Genomic DNA, 23,582 nt, shown 5'->3' with positions numbered 1-23,582 from the left:
GTACAGCTCTAGCAACGGGTTAAGCTTTTTCCGGAAGGCCTGTAGGGCATCCGGTTTCCCATCATACTGCGGTAGCCAGGCAGCTCCGGGCGCATAGGGCAAGGAGAACGGCATGACCTGAGTGAGCGCGGGGGCCGCGGCACCTCCCGCCGGTACAACCGGGACTGGGGCAGGCCCATTCCCATCCGCGGGTGCCGCTGCGGCTGCGACCACCGCTCCTCCAGCGGCTCCGTCGGGCGCAGACATCTTGTTTTCGTCCCCCTTAGCTCTTTCCGGCCCCTCCTCTCTCGGGGCGGGGTTTTGGCCTTCGCGCCTCTACTGTCGAGAAGACGCTCGAGCGGGAACTTTTCGCGCCAAAGATGGCGGCTTCTGAAATTTTTTCTGCCGGATACCTCCGGCGGTAACAAGGCGCACCTCTACCAGACGGCAGAGCGGTAAGATCCTGTTCGTGACGCCAAGTTGTCGCGGGCGGGGAGGAGGGTGTCAGCACACCGCGCTCACCCCCTTCTGCTCGGGTCCGGCGGCTGCTGCTCAGTGGTGGCTCGAGCGGTGGGCCGGATCCCGAGCGGCTCTCCTCGCCCGTGAGTGAAAGGGGGTTGTTGGGTGTGGGGATGATTATTGTCCGTGACGCCACCCACGGTTGTGGTGATTTCACCACCGCTGCTCTATACGGGGCTCCCGGGGATGGTGATGCGGAGCAGCCAGGTGTTGTGTTGCCCCTCCGTGGGTAGGGGTTGGTGATCCCGGGGCCCGGTGATGGTTTGGGAGGTGCAGGGCCTGGTGGGCGCAGGGACGCGGGGGCAGCGCTGTGCCTTGCGGCACTGTGGTACTCACTCAGCCTGAGACGTGACACAGTTTTTACGGTAAACCAAACGGCTGGATAGACGGTCCCACGGACGGCTGCACTTGCTCTCCTGGTAGGTGACGGTGATGTCCCTTTTCCTTGCACCTTGATGAACTGGTTGGTTGCGATGGGTCCCCACCGGTAACCCGCTCCCCGGCTTCAAGCTGGACCGAGGGAGCTCTACTCTTTGACCGCAGGCGCTGGCCCTAAGAAACTGGTGCCTTGGCGGTGGCGGTGTCTCTTTTATACTGGCTGGGCTGTTGCCTTCAACCGGGACTTTGTTGTTGGGGGATCTACGTCCCCTTCACTGACGGATTCGGCAAATTTGGCGACTCCTAGCCTTGCCGGGGTCCGAGAGGCCCCTGCCCTGGTGCTGACTGTCCTTCGGAACACTGCTCCAGACCGCCGGGCACACAGCCAACGGGGTCCTTCCAGGAACTTCCAAACGGTCCCCCTCCAGACAGTCACCGCCGTTGCTGACCTTGCTGACCTGGCCCTACACAAAGCTGGACCCTTCAGGCTTTCCTTCCTTCTTGTCACCTCACTTTCTTTCCTCCTTTTCCACTTTTCTACTTTCACTACTTTCACTTAGCTGTTTACTCCTTCACTCCCCTAGCTAGACTCTGTTGTTTACTCAAGCTCGTCCCTAAGCTGACTGCCTGGTTTCTCCCGCCTCCAGAGCTGTGACCTCCTCGGTGGGCGGAGCCAACCGCCTGGCCCACCCCCTGGTGTGCATCATCAGCCTCTGGAGGAAGGCAACAAGGATTTTTGGTTAGCTGTGGTGTTCCTACCTGGGATGTAAGGTGTGGTGGTGTGTGACCCGTGTCCCCTGGCTTGCCCAGGGCGACACAGCTGCATGTGAGAGCAGCTATAAAAGCAGGGACGCCAGGACTCTGCAGACATCTTGTTCCTGGGAAAAGCCGCCAGCAGCATGTGGATGCCGTCCCGCGACACCGTAGCCCCCGCGCCTGGAACCGCGGCATGGGTGGAGATCCGGACCGCGCAGCTCTACCAATGGCTGCAGGTCAGGATGCAGCTCCTCATGGAGGAGTGGGAGACCGACATGGCGGACGTTATAGCAGCCGTGCGGAGACGCGAGGAGGAGGCGGAGGAAGGGAGGGTGAGTGACCCACGCCCCGATGCCCTGGAAGGGCCAGTCATCGCGGCTGCGGGACCCGGTCCAAGCCCTCTCCCCCCGCTGCCTCCCTCGCCACCCGTCTCAGAGGCCGTGACCCCGCCACTAGGCCTGCTACCACCGCAACCGGTAGCACTACCCAGCATGCCCGCCCAGGCGGGCCGACCTGCAGCAGGAGCCCGTAGTCGACCGGAGGTGCTGCCTTGGAAGGCTCCGAAAACCGTACCGGAGGCGTCTCCAGAGAAAATCCCCGAGCCGGAGCTGATGGACCGTTCCGAGCCGGAGGCCCAGCTGCTGAAAGCCCCTGTGCCCATCCCCCACACCTCGGCTGAGGTAGCGCCGGGTTGTCGCTGCAAGGTGGCGCCTAAGGCCAAGACGCCGACCCGTGCGCCGGAGCTCGCAGCAGCGCCGTATTGGGACAGGGAGCCGGTACCGCTGGGCCTGGAGATCGGTGAGAGAGAGAGGAAGAAGGCCGAGCTGGTGGCCCGAGCAATTAGGGAGAAGGAGAATCTCCGCCAGGCCGCATTCCGTGTCCGGGGCCCGCTGTATGAAGGACAGGTGAGGCGGTTTGATGTCCGCCGGGGCTATGGGTTTATATATGAACCGGGCCTGGAGGCTGAAGTGTTTGTAGCCCGGCGGGATGTGAATGCCCACCTGCCCGAGGAGCACCCCGGCCGTAATCTGATGCCGGGTGACATTGTACAGTATACCCGGCACTGTGGAGAGAGGGGGTGGTTCGCCCTAGATGCAAAACTGAGGGGAAGCCAGGAGAGCCGAGTGAGTTCTGCACCCCCTCCCTCGGATGAAGCCGGATATCAGGAGTAAGGGCAGCGGAGCACCGTTGTCCAGTCCCCGTTGGGACCACCTGTTTGAAAGTTTAAAAATGATAAGCAAAATGATTACCGTGAAAGTCACCTGATTCTACCGTGATTGTGAGAAAACCGGCCGTTGCCGGCACCGTTGTCCCCGTGGGGACCGTTTGAAAAAGTTGCATAGGAACTCCAATGGACAAGCCCATGAACTTGCAGGGCAACCACAGACGTTAGTGGCTTGTAAATAAGTTGTTTTACCATTACCGTTTCCGCATTGCCGCCTCCGGAGAGGCAGGTTGGAGGGAGGGCCCTCAGCAGAGCAGGCTGGGGCCCAGCCACCACAGGGACCGGTGGCTACCCTCTGGAGGGGAAGGACAGATCCCGCTCGGGTAACTTGTGCTGGACTTGGGTCAAGGGGTGCTGCCTGGGTTTTAGGGGCAGCATCAGGGCCAGGTTGCTTGGGTGGGAGAGCGCGGAGACCGTAACCGTAAACCGTTTTGCAACGTTTAAGAAATGTGCCTCCCATTGTGGGATGATGTTATGATTTATATGTTACCGTTTACCTTTTTATATATTTTCAAGAAAATAAAACCGGTGTTGGACGGGCAGCCCGCGGACGGTCTGCATTTTGCTAAGGGGGAATGTGACGCCCTGGGCAAGCCAGGGGTCACAGGTCATCACACCACCACACCCTACACCCCAGTTAGGAACATCCCTACCCACGGAGGGGTTAACATCCAGCTGCCATCACATCTCCCCGGGTCTGCCATAACCGCAGCGGTGGTGCCATACCTCACCACACACCGTGGGTGGCATCACAGACAACTTACAACTAATCCCGTACAAATACGTCCCCATTTTATTCGGAGTGTCCGCGCGACCACCGGGTCCGGAGAACCCCTCGAGCCGTACCGTAGATCCAGATCCGAGCAGCGGCGGCTGCTGGCGTGGGGGCGGAACACCCCGGTGCCGACCAAACTTTTAACTAAAGTCTGGCTGAATTCATCGATCTATGAGGCCGTGCATAGTGGAGTCTCTGTCCCTTGTGTGCTGCAGTGAGTAGTGTCCGGGTAACCCGCCTAATTTAATAGTAATGGTGTGGTAATAGGTTGCTGGCTGGACACTATAGAAGTTTGAACAGCGTCCTATGCGCGCCACTAGTGTGCAATTTACCTTGCACCTGTGAAGTGTCCATCATGTTGAGAGGTTTGTCTGCATCCTGTGGTGCAATAGATGTGTTGGCCTGGGCTGACTGGACTGGTTGCCCTCTTTTTTGCTGTGAGTATATTAAATTTTTGGGGGAGTTTTTCTCCTCTTTTTGTTGCTATTTTTGAATTCGGTGCTCCCAAACTACCATGGGACCGCTCATCCCTAGAGGAGAACCATTTTAATAACTACTTTGATGTCCTTTATGAAGGGGGTGTGGATACTAAGAAAAACATGCCTTCTTCTTGGCCAGAATCAGAACTGTTGTCCAGGAGATATTTGTTGATTTGCTATAGAAATATTTATGGAGATAGAATAAAACTACCAAGATTCTCGATTTGAACTCTGCTTCAGTTTCGATGTTCTGTAATTTTCTGTGTTACAGTTTTTTGCATGTTTCTCACATCTCTGTGGAAAGGAAAGAGAAATGATGGCTTTAGGCCAGCGAGGACATTCCACCAGGAGGAGTCAGTGCGATTCATCCTATTCCTGCCCAGTTATGGATCTTTAGTTCACGATTACCAAGCCCAGACCTGGGAGCGGCATTCCTGCACCTTCTCAACCCGCTTATCTGGAATTTTTTTCCTACATTCATAAAGTTGTGATTTTGTGCGAAGACTCCACTATTAAGAAGTCACTCATCTCTGTAGATGTAGGAAGCTTTCTGCACTTTCAGGAATTGTAGAAAGGAGATGTGTATGCATCTATCTCAGGGGTAGGATAGTCATACACACATAGTCCACCTCCCCACTTTATATGCATGTGATGCAGCAGGAAAGTGGAGGTGCACTGACAGTGGAGGTGTTCTGTATGTCCCAAAATTAGGTAAAGCTATGGTATGCCTTTTAGCAAAGAATGGAGCTTTCATGAGTTTGAAGGAATTATTCGGAACTAAGATATGGAGACAAAAGGTCATCAAGATAAGATCATGAAAGGAGCATCCCACTCATCAGCCAACATCTCGAACCAAGGTTGCTAGAAATACAGATTATAGAGCTGGAACACCACAGCGCCTTTGTAGCGCCTGATCCCGGCGCTGTGCCCCAGCACACTCCTCCTCTCATGCCTTGACGGGGACACCGTTCTTCTCACTTGACTGGTGGGCCTGTAACGGGGTGCCAGGGGCGCCCCTGGGCTTGTAGTCGTGGCCCCTTCTGTCAGGCTTACCCCTGGCTCCGCCGTCACTATCGGGACGGGAGATGTCTTGGTGGGGCAGAGTGTGGTGGTGCAGATGTCGTCCGACGTATAAACACTCTCCAGGCATGGTTCGATGCAAATAAGGGTATGTGCGCATGTTGCTTTTTACCTGCTTTTTTGCTGCTTTTTCTTCTGCGCTGTTTAATGCCAAAATGGATGTGTTCTTCTATTCAAGCAAAGTCTATGGGAATTTGGGTTTCTTGTTCACACTATGTTGTTCAAAATGCTGCCTTTTTGTGGCAGAACTTTGGTCAAAAACTCAGCTTTTCAAAGAAGCAACATGTCAATTGTTTTTGCCATTTGGGTTTTGCACTGCAAAGCTGAGTTTTTGACCAAAGTTCTGCCACAAAAAGGCAGCATTTTAAACAACATAGTGTGAACAAGAAACCCAAATTCCCATAGACTTTGCTTGAATAGAAGAACACATCCATTTTGGCATTAAACAGCGCAGAAGAAAAAGCAGCAAAAAAGCAGGTAAAAAGCAGGTAAAAAGCAACGTGCGCACATACCCTAAAAGACATTCTTTATTTCACAACTCTTTCCAAAAACCGGCAGTTACAGATGACTTCACGTTCTTTTCTTAGCTGGGGAAAGCCTGCCCTGACGTCTCCTCCAGTGGAGATGTGCCCGGCTACTCTACTTCACCTGGCTCCCACTTATGGCTACCCACAGCCCGGACCCACACCGGGACTGCTTCGCACTATGAGGTTCCGCCCGCTCCTTTTCTCTCCGGCTTCCCTGTTCTTCCAGCTCCCTTCTTTCTTTCTTCCTTTCTGCCCACTCAGCTCCACACTCTGCCCCTGGCTGTTTCTTCTCTCCCGTCCCGGACACAACTGCCTTTAGCACACACTTCCTTTCTCCCTAAGCTGCCGGCTCCTCCTCCCTCCTCTACAGTTTCTATGGGGACAGCATTAACCACTTCAGAGAAAACCTGTGCTTCCTTGTAAGGGGTCTGCCCACCCCTTACATACCTCCCCTCTTTAAGCCTAAGCCTCCCGGCAAGGCACAAATCTAAAATCACATTTTAAAACGAAACAAAGTCATTTTAATGAAACTGCGAACATGTTCACCTGAGGGCACCCGCAAGGGCACACCAGTCCAGCGCCCGGAGTTCCTCCTGGAAGCTCCCGGTCTTAGTCGTGCCCGGAGGCCGTCGGCAGGCACTCCCGGTCTTAGTGGAGTTTCTGCCCGGAGGCTTTTGCAGCACTCCCGGTCTTAGACGTTAGCTGGCAGGAACACAACTCGGCAAAAATCTTCTTAACGACGCGGAGGGAGCCCCTGGCTCAGTCCAGCATCAGGCTCTCTTCCGGGCTCAGCAACTTGAACGGTTACAAACAACACACCTTCTTCCGGCTCAAAACAACGTCGGTGTTGAACAAAAACAGGCCCGCCATCTTCCGGTCTTGAAAAGTCACTCCGGATGATATGCACGTTGCCATTCGGCTCGTTGGGCCTGCACGTACTCCGACAGGGACTGTCCGGGCAACCGGCGCAGCCTCCGGAAGGGCTCGTAGTTGGCGGGTTGCTCCAACGTCTCGGGTGGGAGAGTTCAGCTAGCACCGGTCTTTGCTGCGACTGCCGCCGGTATTGGCATTCCTCCCACTCGATTTCCTGTTGCCACTGTGCGGCCTCTTGTGTAGTGGGCCGCTCCGGTCCTCCTGGCACAGCCGGTAGGATAAGGGTGGGTCCTTCCGCAGCCGCAGTCTGCTTCGGGCGTCCTCTGCCCAGGCTAGTCGCTACTAGTGCGGCTACCGCAGCTTGCTGTCTTCCTGGAGTCTCCATCTTGCTCGGAGTCAGCGTTTCTGGTAATGGCGTCGGGGTCAGTGGAGATGCTGGAGGAAGTGGAGGCGGGCTTACTTTTCCCGCTCTTGGGTATACTCCACCCCCAGTCTCACACATCAGGTCGACCCCTACGCGGCGGTTCTTCTTTTTCTCTGGAACACCGCCCACTTCACATATCTTCCTTCGTGCCCTGGGACCGGCACCTCCCCTCTTTGGGCGGAGTACTCCGAACTTCTTTTTCGGCACCGGCCAGCCCCAGGCTCTTCTTTTGGCGCCAATTCTGCGCGCGCTTTCTGTGTCTTCACAGACAACGGCCATCTTGCCGCCATCTTGTGCCCGGTCCAACGCTGCAGGCACTGCTTCTTCTTCCCACCATGGGACTGGGAATCTTCTCCAATAGTCCGGATCCTGTGCCCTAGGCACCACTTGATCTCCGGCTTCTTGGGTCCCAGGCATGGAATTCGCATCCTGCCGACTACGCCACATGTAACGGGGTGCCAGGGGCGCCCCTGGGCTTGTAGTCGTGGCCCCTTCTGTCAGGCTTACCCCTGGCTCCGCCGTCACTATCGGGACGGGAGATGTCTTGGTGGGGCAGAGTGTGGTGGTGCAGATGTCGTCCGACGTATAAACACTCTCCAGGCATGGTTCGATGCAAATAAAAGACATTCTTTATTTCACAACTCTTTCCAAAAACCGGCAGTTACAGATGACTTCACGTTCTTTTCTTAGCTGGGGAAAGCCTGCCCTGACGTCTCCTCCAGTGGGGATGTGCCCGGCTACTCTACTTCACCTGGCTCCCACTTATGGCTACCCACAGCCCGGACCCACACCGGGACTGCTTCGCACTATGAGGTTCCGCCCGCTCCTTTTCTCTCTGGCTTCCCTGTTCTTCCAGCTCCCTTCTTTCTTTCTTCCTTTCTGCCCACTCAGCTCCACACTCTGCCCCTGGCTGTTTCTTCTCTCCGGTCCCGGACACAACTGCCTTTAGCACACACTTCCTTTCTCCCTAAGCTGCCGGCTCCTCCTCCCTCCTCTACAGTTTCTATGGGGACAGCATTAACCACTTCAGAGAAAACCTGTGCTTCCTTGTAAGGGGTCTGCCCACCCCTTACAGGCCCATGCGCCCCGTTCCTGTCTCGGAGCCTGTCGCAGCCTCCTCCTACTTCCAGGCCACACGCAGGTCATCTGGGAGTGCCCAAAGGGTGCGTGCATGGCCATGCCCCCTTTCTTAAATGGCGTCCTATTACTCCGAAGTGACCCTTGAAGTCAGCAATCACCCTGAACATATTTAAGGCACCCTCCCCTTAGGGGAGCTGCCTGAGCAATGTTGCCTATCCGTAGTCCGTTGCTATTTTTCAGGTCCCTTACCCGTCACTGAGTCTAGTCCTGTGTCATGTGCACTATTACTAGTTACCTGTACCCGCTACTCTGTGTCTTTTCCTAGAGCTTGCTACTACCACCACATCCGTGCTCCTACGTCTGAGTTACCACCACTTCTGTGCTGCTATGTCTGAGTCACCACCTCCGTCCTGCCATGTCCAGGATACCAAGTCCTGTTGCCATGTCTGTGATACCACTGGTCCTGGCAGTCGTGCATATAGGCTCCCTGGGGCTGCTCCTGACAGTCCCTATTTAGGGGTTGGTCGAGGTTAGCTCCTCCAGGGGATTCTGGTGTACGGCCCAGTGGGTCCACTCCTGGATGCTCGCCACTCCTTGCTGACCCTAACAGCTGTGTAGTGTTTAGTGACCATTCTCAGGTAGTGCAGCTCAGATAACATTCAGTTGAATAAGTACTGATCTGCAGTTCCAGAGGACAGCCAATACACAGTGTATGGAGCTGTGATTTTCCGGCTCCGAACACAGAATTTCTGATGACTATGACTCCAGAGATCAGCTTAGTGGTAGGAGTTGTTGGATCTCTACGATCTGATATTGATGACCTATCAATATCTAAATCCCAGACAGCCCCTTAACCTTCTGTTGTGCAGCTAAGGAAGACAACCTTATGGTATAAATATCAATAGATGTCTCCTTTCTTACATTTCTTACATTCATAAAGCCTAACAAAATCACTGTGACATCTATTTACAGGCTACAATTCTTGTCACAACCATTGTCAGGAGACGTATAGATACATAAAACATTAACATCTCCCAACAGAGTATCGTAAAATCTTTACAAGTTTTTTCTAAGCAAGTTTTTTCATAGCAATGTATCAGATAATGGCCTATTGTTATATTAAGTTTTTGTGTCACATGCATTTTTTTTTTATTTTGGCAGTTTTTTTTTCCTTCATAACGATCTTTATGATTCTTATGAAGGAAATCATAAAGGATCATGATCTTTATTAAAAGAAAAAAAAAACAGTAGTAATCCTTCAATTTTTACACTGGCCACTGGGACTAGTTTTCAGCAGGCTCCTTATCAGCAGAGGCAGGATTTAAAAAACAGGTAACACCTGTAGACAAAGCTGATAACACAGGTTTACCAATTACGATAGGCAATGCCACAGGTCACCTCCTCCTCCTTCATCAATTACCTGTGTAAACACTTATTAAATGCTTCAAGACAAAAGATAGGGTCAGACTCTGTACATTGTGACCATGCATATGTGTTGTTTTTAATATATTATGCCTGAAGGAAAAAAAAAATAAAAATAAAAATAAAATAAAAAAAATAAAAATAAATAAATAAAAAAAAAATATATATATATATATATATATATATAAAAACACAACAACATGATTTACACTATTTGGTATTTTCTTATTTATTTTTTGATGATACATACCCTTAGAAAGTTATGGAAGGACAAATCTGTAGAGTTCTGCACAAGACGAGCCTACTGAGTGCCTGATGTATTATTATGCTGCCACCTTGTGGCCCTTGTTCCAGTGTGCTGTTTTATGCAGCAATATACACTGCAGAGCCACTGTGAATAGGTCCCAGGGATGCAACGGCGCTTATAGGGGAGACTCGGTGGTAACGCAACAGTTGTTTATTTTATTACAACCGGGAAGTAATGCTTGGAGACAGTACTCGTTAAGAATGGCACAGATGATGTACACAATAGGAAATCCATCACCAAAGATATACAGAGTATAAATGCAACATTATTTACACTTTCTCATTTAGATCACTAAATAACTAGTGCTGTTAACGGTGTTAGAACCACAGTCACTCTGTCAGGGAAGTGTCCATATCACTCTACTCGTCTACTGACTAACCGAATATCATTAAATATTACACAGACCCTAACAAGGGGTATGTCACTGCCCGCTAGGCCACATATCCAATTCTGGGGTGGTTTCTTTCACGCAACTTGCTGACCGCCTTCGCTCCATAAAGCGTGTCCCAGTCCCCTCCCAGTACTGTATGTCTGTGCTGCAAAGCAACGACCCACATGAATGGTCATCTGTTACAACTAGATCATCTCCTGGAACTGCCTCAGCTCTGGCCACAGTCTTCTACTGGTCATGGACTTTTACGGTCACTGGTCATGGTCTTCTACTGGCGATGGTCATTGTCTTTTACTGGTGCTTGTCATGACCTTCAATGGCACTAGTCATTGCCTTATATTGTCGCTGGTCAGGGTCTTTTAGTGGCACTGGCCATGGTCTTCTAATAGCGCTGGTCAGGGTTTTCTACTGGTGTTTGTCAGGTTTTCTACTTAGCTCGGGTTACCGATCTTGTCAACTCAGGTCATGGATCTTCCTCTCAGCTCAGGTCACCGATCTTCCTCTCCGCTCCATTATAACTCAGGTCTTCTGCGGGATCCAACCACTCCCAGACCCTTCTTTGGAAAGGATAGCTGGAAGCCCGCTTTGTTGCCACACGACATTTCTGGTACCGATTCTGGTGCCAACTCCACCCCTATTTGACCCAGACAAGCCTTTTATATTTTGCAACTGCAACACAACTATCACCTAACCCGGCGTCTCTTCTAAATTTTTCCCTCGAGTAAACACACATTTTAGTGTTTAGTTCCTGCTGCCTCCATTGACCAGCAGATGGCGAAGTTCTCCCACCAACACTGCCAGATGTTTGCTTTAATGCTTCTTCTGCTGCTCTTACTCCCTTACACCTCCATGTTGCTGAGTGTTCTGTATGACAGGGATATTTCTATGTGTGAAATTTGGCTTTATTGAAGTCCATAGTTTAAACACATGCCAGACATTGACTGTCCTCTTCACTAGGACAAACAGCGCAAGAACGAGCAGTAGGAGTGAAGAAAACAGTCAATATCTGGAAACTATACAGATCGCAAAAATCTTCACCAGGATCTTACTGTGTATATGGTTCCCCAGGGAATGTTGGCACCTGCACTAGATCTCGAACAGTAAAGGCAGATCATAGAAAGAAGAGTGAGCTGTCAATCACTAACCGGAGACAGGTGGTGGGCGGGGAGCAGAGGCAGCTAACTGTAAGGGCAGTGCCCACCCCTGAGGTACTTTTAACTCATTTGCATAACAATTAAACAATACATTTCTCCTAAACGTAAACCCAGATTTCTAAAATAAAAGTATGGATATAATCAGCATCACAGCACCATTAGTTTGGGGCATAAAGACCTGGTGACAGGTATTTATAAGAATTAACATTTACATAATATTGTGATCCAAACCTGTGAAACAACCATTCAATACATTTTCTGGAAAATGTTTTTATTTTCTCAAATACCAATCGACCTCTAAAATTGAATTCATTAAATTTCTGAAATTTGAAATTGATGAACAAGAAGGAAAACTGATAGTTCTCCGAATGTTGATGTAGACGAGGAGGAAATCTTCATAACAAGCAGAACATCAGAAGAGCGAGGACGGTGCTGACGCTCATTCCCACTCTGTGTCCGGAGTTGCGCTTTTCTGAAACAGAGAAACAAAGTTTACATAAGAGCATCAGCGAAATTATATAAATGTCCTTAAAGGGGGATTCCAGTCATTGCTGATCCTAACCATATGGTAGACATTGCCTAGTTTTGTTTTTTTTTCTTAAAAGTTGAAAAAAAATATATAAAATTTAGGTAAGCAAATTTTGGAGAAAATTCCAAATTTTACTTCTGCCATGAACTAGGGCAAGTCACAGATTTTATGTTCTTTTCATTCTGGGAGAAGCATATAATCAATAGCAGCAGGGAAGCTACCAACTGCTTCATGATCTGGAGTATTCAAATTGTCTCTTCAGGGAGGAAGGAGACAAACTCTAGCGCCACCTATTGGAAGTAGCAATCCTAGAAGTCAAAAGTGGCCCTTTAACAAGCCTTTTCATATGACCTAGGATTTATACCAGATCAGAACCTCAAGTTGCAGACACGGTGTTTCGGGATGATTGTCCCTCGTCAGTGCAAAGTATGAGATCTGATCTGGCTGAATGAGAAACTCTACTGTGGTCGAAAGGGAAAACTTTGATCTGAGACATGACTTTAAGTCATCACATATCACAAAAAAATAAAAGAAAAAAAATAACCCTTACCTCAAATCCTTTGAATTACAAAGATTATCTATCAACACCTTGATATAAATGGGACCATGCAATTTTCCATTTTTCCTAAGCTGGTTCTTACAGATTAACTATCATCAGAAAATTGTTGTTTTTTTTGGTACACATATTTATTTTTTTTAATTTGGCAATTTCTATTTTTTTTCTTATAACAATCTTTAGACCACTTCTCCTAAGGCCTCTGCCACACTTCCCCAAAAAAAAGGTACGTGTCTCACGTTCCGTTTTTCGGGTCCGTGTTCTGTTTTTTATGGACGTTTCTCCGGTACGTGTGACATCCGTGTGATGGCGTATGCTCGCCATGTGTGCGTGTGGAATGTCCGTGTATGTGTGAGATACGTACGTGTAATGACCGTGTGGTGTCTGTTTGAAATGATCCGTGTGTGTGGCAAAATGTCGTTGCTACATACCGGCTGACAGCCGACACAGACAGAGACGCGCGATGAGAATGAACTCGGATGAACTTCAACCGACTTAATTGTCATACCACGGCTCTGTCTGTGTGTGGCGTCCTGATTAGTGGTCACCCGTGAAGGACTCACCGGTGACTGATAATCCCCTGAGTGACTGAAGTTAGCGGCGTGATTATCGCTGCTGTCACTCAGGCTACCCGCGGCTAGCTGGAGTCCTCCACCTGAGACCACAACTCACCTGTAATTTTTTTGCAGATCGCTCAGCTCACTTCTGTCACTTGGGCGACTTGCTGTCACAGTTGGAGGATCCAGCGGTGGCCGCGAGTAACCTGAGTGACGTCATCGCTGATTGCGTGGCTCACCTCACTTGCTACGTGGAGCTGACAGAGAGCGGTCATGTTATGTGGCCGCTCCTGTCACCTTCATGTAGCAGAGCTAAGAGCGTCGTGGGACCTCCGTGGATTACGCCGGACCTGGATGGGTATTTGTGGCTTAATAAAGTGGTGAAAGAGGTTGTTTGGTTTTGTGTATTATTCCAAATAAAGGATTTTTTGAATGTGTGTGTTTAATTTCTTTAACTTAAGCGGGCTTTACACGAGACGATAGATTGTGCGATATATCGTGGTGTCACGGTTTTCGTGACGCACATCCGGCATACCGCACGACGTCGTCTCGTGTGACACCTCCTAGCGACGCAGTATCACTCACAAATCGTGAGTCGTGTACTCGTCGCTAGGTTTCATATAATTGTTTAATTAAAATGGCGGCGGTAGTTCATCGTTTCCGTGGCATCACATGTTGCTCCGTGTGACACCACGGGAACGATGAACAACAGCTTTACCTGCCTCCCGCGGCACCCGACGGCTTAATGGAAGGAAGGAGGTGGGCGGGATGTTTACATCCCGCTCATCTCCGCCCCTCCGCTTCTATTGGCCGCCTGCCGTGTGACGTCACTGTGACGCCGAACGTCCCGCCCACTCCAGGAAGTGGACGTTCGTCGCCCACAGCGAGGTCGTCCGGAAGGTAAATACGTGTGACGGGGGTTAAACGAGTTTGTGTGCCATGGGCAACTAATTGCCTGTGACGCAAAAACGTCGGGGGCGGGTACGATCGATTGTGCTATCGCACAATCTATTGTCTCGTTTAAAGCAGGCTTTACAGGTTAATCATGGAAGGTATCTCAGGGAGATGCCTGTCATGATTAACCCCTTATTACCTCGATTGCCACCGTACCAGGGCATTCGAGATGAGCTGGGTAGAGTCCCTGAAATGTCTCATCTAATGGATGCGGCAATTCTGGGCGGCTGCTGTCTGATATTGTTAGGCTGGGTGGCTCCCCATAACATGGAGCCCCCCATCCTGAGAATACCAGCCTTCAGCCGTGTGGCTTTACCCTGGCTGGTATCAAATTTGGGGGGGGGCGCACGTCGTTGTTTATTTATTTATTTATTTTACTGCATGATATAGACCCGCCGGCGGCTGTGATTGGTTGCATTGAGACAGCTGTCACTCAGCGTGGGGGGCGTGTCTGACTACAACCAATCATAGGCGCCGGTGGGTGGAGGAAGCAGTGAATACAAGATTGAATAATGAGCGGCCGGCAGTTTCAAAAAAGTAAAAGCCGCCGGAGGTTTTTCACAGCTGTGCAGTACTGCGCCCGTGATCGGGGATCGGTGAGTATGCGAGAGGGGGAGAGACCGACTGACGGACAGAGAGAGGGACAGACAGACAGAGCGACCATCTGACAGCGAAAGATACCGACCGACCGACAGAGGGAGATTGACCGACATCGCATCCAGAATTCACCAAAAAAACGCACACGAACGGTACGGGTAGAACACGGACATGCTATGTGTCACATACGTGAAGACATGGACCCATTGACTTTAGCGGGTCCATGACTGCGTGATGCCGGAGAAAAACGGACATGTTGAGCATGTGGAAAAACGCACACACGTACAAACGACACGGACACACGTTCCGAGTGGTTTTACGTATGTGTGCCTGTTACCATAGGGTAACATTGGTATACGTGTCTCCGTGCCGCAGGTACGTGCAAAAACGTACCAAACACGTACCGGCAGCACGGATGTGTGTCAGAGGCCTAAGAAGTATTCCACTGGAGGTATCTCCCTTTCCACTCACTGATCCCTGTCAGTACACACAACCTCTCTCTCAGAGGTTCCTCCCTGGAGGCCTAGCAGCCTCCACACACTGACAATGTGCCAAACAACAAGGTTTCCATCCTAACACATGAGACACATCCATGGGTGAAGGTATGGGATAGCCAGATCCACCTGTGTCTCCAGCTATCCATAAAACCTGTCCATAGAACCCCCTTAGAAGCCTCTTGGTAAAATACCAAGCATACATCAAATACCTTAACATACGTCCAGGTTTACAGCACCTTTGTGATACATACCCTCTGCCATATTACACACTGAAATATTACTTGCTATCTTTTGATAAGGTTCATCATAAAGAGTCTGAAAAATTGTGTAGAAAGTGGGCAACATTTTTGGTCATGCACCACACTGATCAAAAATAATACATAAGACCCTTTCACCACATTGCAAAATATATATGGACACACTAAACTAATACAGACCAGACACTGTCCCCCTAAATAAAGAAGCCCCAACCCACCAATTTAATACTAGGTCATTGAGCTGAATATAATCTAAGCTCCAGACAAGCCCCTCTCCAAGATATCAAAAATATAGACTGCAGAACCCCTAGATAACTACAAGTGGCTATTAAAAATAAAAGTCTACTCAGACCCCCTCAATACACAGATTTACTCAGACCTGAGCGGATTTCCGCTTGGAGGATATTTGGACACTGCAGATGCTCAGCGCCACTGATTGACTGCAATGCTCATGTAATGTCATAGGTGGATGTTGATAAACCGGTGACGCAACGCTGAGTATCACATTTTTTTTTTTACCTCCTTGGGAACATTAATTATGGGTTACCCATTATTCAGTCTCAAAAGCAGATACTCCTTAATACATGACTTACATTTGATCCACGCAATAAAGACCCCAGACTGGACCATCCCTAATAAAAAACCTCTAACCAAAACGCTCCTTAATCCAAACTCCAGATCACTGTCACGCTAGGTACGGAGAAGTACCAAGCGAGCAGCAAAAGGTAAGCGAACAGGACCATTGCGTGTACGGAAGGGCGAGATGGTGACCTCTGACCAAACCTACAGCTGATTCCTGGGGTCCCTCACCATCCTATATAGGTGCCACACCTATGCGCCGAGCCGGATACATGACCATAGATATCCCTAGTGCTGGGCCCTAAATAGGGAACGGGTGGGATGAGCTCTTCATTAACCCCACTAAACACTAAAGGGAAACACAAGGAGAACACACAGGGTGAAAAAGCATGAACTTATCCACAGATGATTCAGGCAAGAGTTCAGCAAAGCTTCAGCAATGATACTACAAATGAGAAAAAGCCATCTGCTTGCAACCAGAGCTAGAATGAACTGAATAATATCACCAGCACCAGTCCAGGGAAGATGGAAGTATTTAAGCACCAAGAGAATACTAATGATCAGCAGCTGCATGGAAGGGGACCTCCTGCTGGGTCCAAAAGGGGGGGGGGGAAAGAAAATCCAATTGGAAAATTACCTATACCAATGATTAAATGATTACTGACAGCAGGAACAATGGAAAGTCAGGGAGCACTTTACATAGCTAAACACTGTGACCTTCTTTTGCCAGAAACCACCATGACTGACTGTCACCCATGACAATCACATTCACTTTTGTACAGACCCCTGACCACATCCCCTATGATCCCAATCCAGATGAAGCTCTCCATATTCCTGCACCCCTCTTCACTCCTGGAGGCTGCTCCATCAGGATATTGATTGTGGCAGCACCTGAGAGTGAAGAAGAAGGCAAATATGGGGTGAGCGTAGTAAAATTAAAAAGATTATCATGGTGGACAGGGTGGCAAACTTGCCTTTTTATTTTTTCTGGACGGCTTATCAACAAATCATGGACAATACTTTTTATGGACACATTGGAAGCTCATAATAAATCATTATGATTATAAGTGATCCGTGTCTACAGCCCATGATTCTGATATGACCACATCAGCTGCAGTCACTGTAAAATGATGATAATCACAGTAAGAACAAATTGTATTAGGGTTTTATGCTTATGGAAGCTTTAGTGTTTTTACGGACAGGGTAAACTAGTGCCCTATTTTTATGGACTGTCCTGGGATTTGTGGATGGTCGGCAGCCCAGGTGGTGATGGAGGAGCATACAAAGCCTCTGAGGTCTACAATTGGTATCGGCCTAGTAGTGTATGCCAGGATGGATGATAAACCACCAGCCTTCAGGTCTCCTAATGAAACTAAAAAAGTAGGAAAAAAGTTTAATCCCTTCACGACATCCGCCGTACATGTCTGGTCCTCCGGGAGGTGCGGCACTACGATGACGAGGGCTCCCAAGGAGAGCTGGCTAAATCATCAGTGGGTGTCAGCTATATGCCATACCAGACACCCTGGTGTAACGTCCATGATTGGTGCTAGCACAGATGGCGGGCGTTTAACCCTATCAATACTGACAGCAGCATTGATCTGCTTATAGATGAAGCAGGCTCCCTCTCTACTCTGATTTGCACAATGAGATCGCATTGTGTGAGTGGTCTCCATGACGACCCCGGGCTAAATAATGGCTTCACCCAGATACGGAAGCCTGTGAGGTCCGATCCACCAGCGGCTGTTAAGAGGCACATGATGGCTGATCAGATCAGCCAACATGGGCAGGTAAAGATGGTTCAAAGCAAGAGACACACACGACCTATCACCTAAATATACATCACAGGTTGTGTAAGGGTTAAGATCTAAGGGCCGGACATAGATCCCCCTGAGAATCTCCCACTAAAGATTACTAAAAATGAAAGGATGCGTTGGCAGTGTGAGGCACATAACTCAGGAGAGCAGACTGTCAGTAATTACATGTCTCACACTGGTAATGCCACCTTTCATTTAGAGTTCCCTCACACTTGCGTATAAATACGAGTGGAATCCAACCATGAAAATCGGATTCCACTCGCACCAATGTTATTCAATGAGGTAGTGCTGATCTGAAATTTTTTTTTTTCAGTTGTATTTGGCCTGAGGAAAAGAAAATCGCAGCATGCTGGGTGTGGTCGTGTAAAAGGGTGCGAGAGAAAGCACAGATGTCACATGGACCGTCCATATGCCGTCCGTTTTTTTATTGATAAGTTGCTATTCTGTAGCACAGAACACTGTAAATGGTCCTGTAAATGATTAGCAAAATAGCTAGAAATATAGGTCAGAAGCAGATACAACCAAATTCAGACCTATCTGTCAGCGCCAAATATCATAAATCATATAGAGAAATTGCGCAAACCAACATTGAAGCAATTATATACATTTTATTAACAAAGAATCATTAGTACAAATATGGTTGCAAGAAAACAGCTAGAGAGTGGGAACAGAGGGCGACTGCTGCACAAGGGGTAGAGAATTTTTTTACATATATCAAATAATCAATCATGGATCAATGAAGTGAAGCAATGGGGCCATACAATGGAAGGAATCACGCAACACACAGAGTAGACAGGGTCAATGAAGAGAGTAAAGGACGGGGCTCCTCCTAAAAGGAATCAACAACATGAAGGATAAAACCCTTAACCCCATCCTGGCAAAAGTAAGCCACAATTGACCATTTAAGGTTGCACAAACGGACCCATATAATAAACTTGTTATACCCACATTAAATGATTAAGGACATAGTATTACCTAGGCAGAAGAACACCCTGTCTGGAAACCTCCTACGCACGTTTCGACCGCTAGTATTTTTCCAGAGAGAAAAGTAACTAGCGGTTTTCTTGCAACCATATTTGTACTAATGATTCTTTGTTAATAAAATGTATATAATTGCTTCAATGTTGGTTTGCGCAATTTCTCTATATGATTTATGATCCTGTAAATGATTGTTGAATAATAGATGCTGAGAAAAAAACATATGTCATACGTATGCTTGGCTAGGCCTTAAAATAATCTCTGGAGGCTGATTCTCAGGGAGATCTACTGTATGTCCAGCCCATAGATCCTAACAACTCATTTACATATTAAAAAAAACGTGGAGTTTTCTGGAATAAGACATTGGATCAAAAATATCAAGGTCTCATTGTATTCCGCTTTTTTTAACCTACATGCCCATATGGACAGATTAGGAGGGTTGATCCTATGACCAGATTCCCTTTAAGCTCTTCACGACCGTGGCCTGTCTGTCCCTTTAATGCTCATGCAGCAAGCCCACATGTTTCCCCTCACACGTTGGCTAATCTGATCAGCTGACATGTGCAGCTAACAAGCATGGGTGGATCAAAGATCCACCCATGCCTCTTAACTAGTTAAATCCTGCTGTCAACCTCTGACAGCGGGATTTAACATACGCCATCGGGGATTGTACCACCAGTGGCCCCGTGAAGCAATCACAAGCTGATGACCTCTGCATCTGTTATGACAAACTTCTCCTGTGAATAGTGGGTGAGCATTCACAGGAGATAGTGATTTCTGCTGTACAGAGTGGGGCGGATGCTGATGCTGAAGCTTTGTTTGAACACCAGAAGTGATCAGACAGTGTCAGGGACTAGTAAGATCAATAAAAAGTGTAAAAAAAATATTTCAAAACTATGAAACAAATTTCAAAAATTCATGAAACTTCAAATCACCCCCCCTTTTGCCCCAATGAAAATAAAAAAAATTAAAACTAAAATAAAAAAATACACATATTTGGTGTATTTGTGTTCAGAAATGCCCAATCTGTCAAAATATAGAATAAATTAATCTGATTGGCAGACAGCGTAGCGATAAATCCCCCCAAAAAGCCAGATTTACGTTTCCTTTGGTCGCCGCAATGCTGAAATAAAATGCAATAACAGATAATCAAATCATCACCTCTATCCAAATATTGGGACATTAAAAACATTAGGTCAAGACGCAAAAAATAAGCCATCACTGAGCCCCAGATCATGAAAAATGAGAACGGTACGGGTCTCGGAAAACTTTTTTTTTTTTTTAAATTTCTGAATTCCTTTTAACCAATTAAATAAAAATAAAACATTACATGTTTGGTATCTATGAACTCGTACCGATCTGGGGAATCACAATGCCAGGTCAGATAGGTCATATCATATCATATAGTGAACATGATAAATAAAAAAAACAATAGTGGAATTGCACTTTTTTTTTTTGCAATTTCACCATACTTGAAATTTTTATACAATTTTCCAGTATAATATGGGGCAGAATTAATGGTGTCATTCAAAAGTACAACTCGTCCCGCAAAAAGTAAGCCTCATATGGCTATATTAATGGAAAAATACAAACAGTTATGGCTCTTGGAAGAAGAGGAGGAAAAAACGGAAATGGAAAATCGTCATTGCTACGTAATGTTGCGTAATATTTTCTGATGACGCATTCCTTTTATAGAGAAACACAATATTTTATCAGGAAGGCTAATCCGTTAGTAGATGGAGTGATGATAAGTCTGTATTAGCGGATGTGCCGGCTTATGGTATAATATGTGATATTAGTGATCGGCCATCTTCTTGAATGATGATGGTGATGTCTAGGTGAGCTTCTATGTTATAAAGTCCCCGGAGGCATCGGGCCTCCAGACTTCTCATGCCATGCACTGTAGGGTAAGGGTAGGCATGCCATTACCTGTCACGGTAATTCCTTTGTTCATTGTGTCCTGCCCATGCTTATTCTCAGCAATACAGGTATAAGCTCCGCCATTTACTTTTTTGGCTGCCGAAATAGTAATGACACTGCTATCATGTGAGAAAAGTGTGTTGGTGGCAGGAGTCGGGATTTGCCAGCTATAGGTTGGACGTGGTACACCTTGTGCCACACAAGTCAACGTCAAGTTGTCACCTTCCGACACGGCTGTTGATGGCTTTGCGATAATACTTAATACTTTAGGCTTGGCTAGAAATAAACAGTAGATCACAGAATATTAATAATGACCCTGGTATTGTCATAATATAGTATATTGTAGGACCTGGGCATAGCTATAGGTGGCACCAACAGAAGAAACCTGCCTGATAGTTAAGGGGCTCCTTTTACAGATTTTACAATAAGGTCAAAGTGTGAAGGTAGCCTGGGCTATAGATTGTTTGTTCAAATGTAATAGGATTATCTGTGTATGTAAATAATAAAAATATAGATATTATTGCATAATTATCTGTGTGTCTATATGACAATTGCACAGATGCCATAATATGATTCTAAGCTGTATGTTCAAGAAAGGGTTAACCAAGCACGAGTGAACAGATGTATAAACATTGAACAGTGAAGCCCTTAGTGAAAGTCTTATCAGTGATTTCACACAAAGAAAGAATGTGCTAACTAGATAATCAGGCCAGAATAATGAGAGAATTTTATAATTATGGTTTTCTCACAGTTGAATTTAGGGATGTAATGTGTGGGATCATCACTCCCTGTTCTTGTTTCAAGGTCAAAGTCGAATGTTGTATGGTATAATTGCGAGTCTTTTGAAATACACGAGGCAGTCACCTGTACTGGCTCAAAACAGTGAACACGTCTCGTTGTGATCATTGTCTGAGTTATTTATTATATCTGCGCAGATAGCTAATTTGGACCCATCCTTTGGATTTGCCCTGAACAAAGACTCCATTAGCAGTCTTACCTAAATTTCTCTCTTGACAAAAGAACTTCACGTTATACTTTTACATTAGTACTTTGTTGGTTTGTGGGCTTTGGATAACTAATAGAGGCACTGAGGAACCCAAACCAACCATTTTTTATGAGGTATTTTACCTGCGATTGTGATTTGTCGACTCTGAGTGATGGTTCCGTGCTTATTTTGAGCAGTGCAGGCGTAATTCCCTTCGTGTTTCTTCTTTAGGCCCCATATTTTGAGTTCACGTTGGTTTGGAGACTTTTCAACCTCAACGTTTGGATAGTTCCAGCTCAAAACGGGTACAGGGAATCCACTGGCTACGCAGGAGATAGTTACATTGTCACCTTCAAACACCTCCATGGATGGTTCCACCTTGATGTCCGATATTTTAGGCTGGACTTTAAAAAGTAAAAATAGACACAAAAAAGTGAGTGTTAAAAAATGCATAATAGGAAACTAGGTAGGTTGAATTATCAGGAGGGCCAATTTAGACAAGGTAAAGAGACCTCCACATAGTTCTACCTTGAACTTCAAGGGATGACCATGTGAGGTTCTGTCTAGCTGATGGAAGTACCTTGGATTCCAATGGAAGACTACTTTTTAGGGGAGTTTTTGTTTTCCTAAAGTGATTTTGAAATGAAAATTCAGTATTTTTTTTGCAGTCTTTTGATTGGACAGTGCCTAATTATTGGCAGATTGACTACATGTGATAATAACATGCTATTGGATTAACATGGAAGCTTGGGGCCTATTTAAGTCCCTTGGGGGGACTTAAAAATAGCTGGAAAATAATAAAAAAAAGTTTATAAAATATTTTTGAAAAAGTCTAAAACTTATTTGCTATTCCCACATCCATAAAAGTCGGATCTACAAAAATATAAAATTAACTTATGCAAAAGAAAAATCTAACTGTCTGAATTGGCGTCTTTTGGGGTCTACTTTCGTCCATCAAAAAATGCAATGAAAAGTGATTTAAACTTTCTATTTACCGCAAAAAGGTACCAATGAAAATTACAGAGCACCAAACACACACACAAAAAAAAAATCAAGCCTTCATCTAGCTCTAGAAACAGATGAAAACAAGTTATGGTTCTCAGAAAATGGTGCCACAAAATACAGTTTGTTGTACACATGTTTATTTGTTTTGTGTGTATTACAACAACACAAAAACAACTGAAAAATAAGGCAAATTGGACATAATTTTACATAAAAGCCCAAAAGTGGCAAAATTGTTGGCATCTTTCCAAAACTGTAGGTATACAACTTTTGTTGCGCGCATGTGATGTTCTTTCACACTCACCTGCGAAAGTAACAGGTGTGGGCAATATGAAAATCACACCTGAAACCGGATAAAAAGGGGACAAGTTGGCTCAGTCATTGCATTGTGTGTCTATGTATGCCACACTAAGCTTGGAGAAAAGAAAGGCGAAGAGAACTGTCCAAGAACCACAATTTTTAAAAAATATCAATAGTCTCAGTGTTACAAATCCTCCAGATGTTCCTTTGTCCAACATAATCAAGATGTTTGCAACCCATGGCACTGTAGCTAATCTACCTGGATGTGGACAGCAGAGAAAAATTGATGAAAGGTTGTAACACAGGATAGTCCGGATGGTGGATAAGCCTTAATCAAGTTTCCCAAAAATTCTAGATTCCTTACAGGCTGAGGGTGTATCAATGCCATTCCAGTGCTCCCCAGTGGCCGTTAATACCACTGCAGGCAATCACTGGTGATCTCCTTAAGACTGTACATGCAGGCATCATTGCTGAGGCAAGTGACTGCAGTGTTCACATGCATAGCTAAGTATACTATGAATGATGGAGACCACCAAAGTGGCAGCACTGGAGCAATGGGAGAGCTAACAGGTGAGTCTATTTCTTTTATACCATAAAATGCTCTTGACCTCCCTCTAATGGTGACTGCATGCTGACATATTTCGACTATATGTCTATGTAGAGAATTTGGAGCTCTGTTTCAGTTTAA

At 47.0% G+C, this 23,582-nt stretch overlaps 1 protein-coding gene across 2 annotated transcripts in view; it reads right to left on the bottom strand.

Moving 5' to 3' along the window:
- Window positions 1-11,623: 11,623 nt before the first annotated feature.
- Window positions 11,624-23,582, bottom strand: part of LOC142304274 (intercellular adhesion molecule 5-like) — an 86,473-nt gene continuing 74,514 nt past the window's right edge. Inside the window, exons 6-8 of one of the 2 annotated variants that reach the window (XM_075346495.1) lie at window positions 21,736-21,996; window positions 20,617-20,883; window positions 11,624-11,841 (exon numbers count right to left, since the gene is read on the bottom strand). In XM_075346495.1, the coding sequence (XP_075202610.1) occupies window positions 11,765-11,841; window positions 20,617-20,883; window positions 21,736-21,996 (605 nt within the window). In that variant the 3' untranslated portion in view covers window positions 11,624-11,764. The remainder of the gene's footprint in view (window positions 11,842-20,616; window positions 20,884-21,735; window positions 21,997-23,582) is intronic. The other variant, XM_075346496.1, reaches the window with a different exon arrangement.

Source organism: Anomaloglossus baeobatrachus, chromosome 4, assembly GCF_048569485.1.
Source record: "Anomaloglossus baeobatrachus isolate aAnoBae1 chromosome 4, aAnoBae1.hap1, whole genome shotgun sequence".
Taxonomy (NCBI): domain Eukaryota; kingdom Metazoa; phylum Chordata; class Amphibia; order Anura; family Aromobatidae; genus Anomaloglossus; species Anomaloglossus baeobatrachus.
Note: the sequence above shows the minus strand (reverse complement) of the source record. Positions and strands in the feature narration are given on the sequence as shown.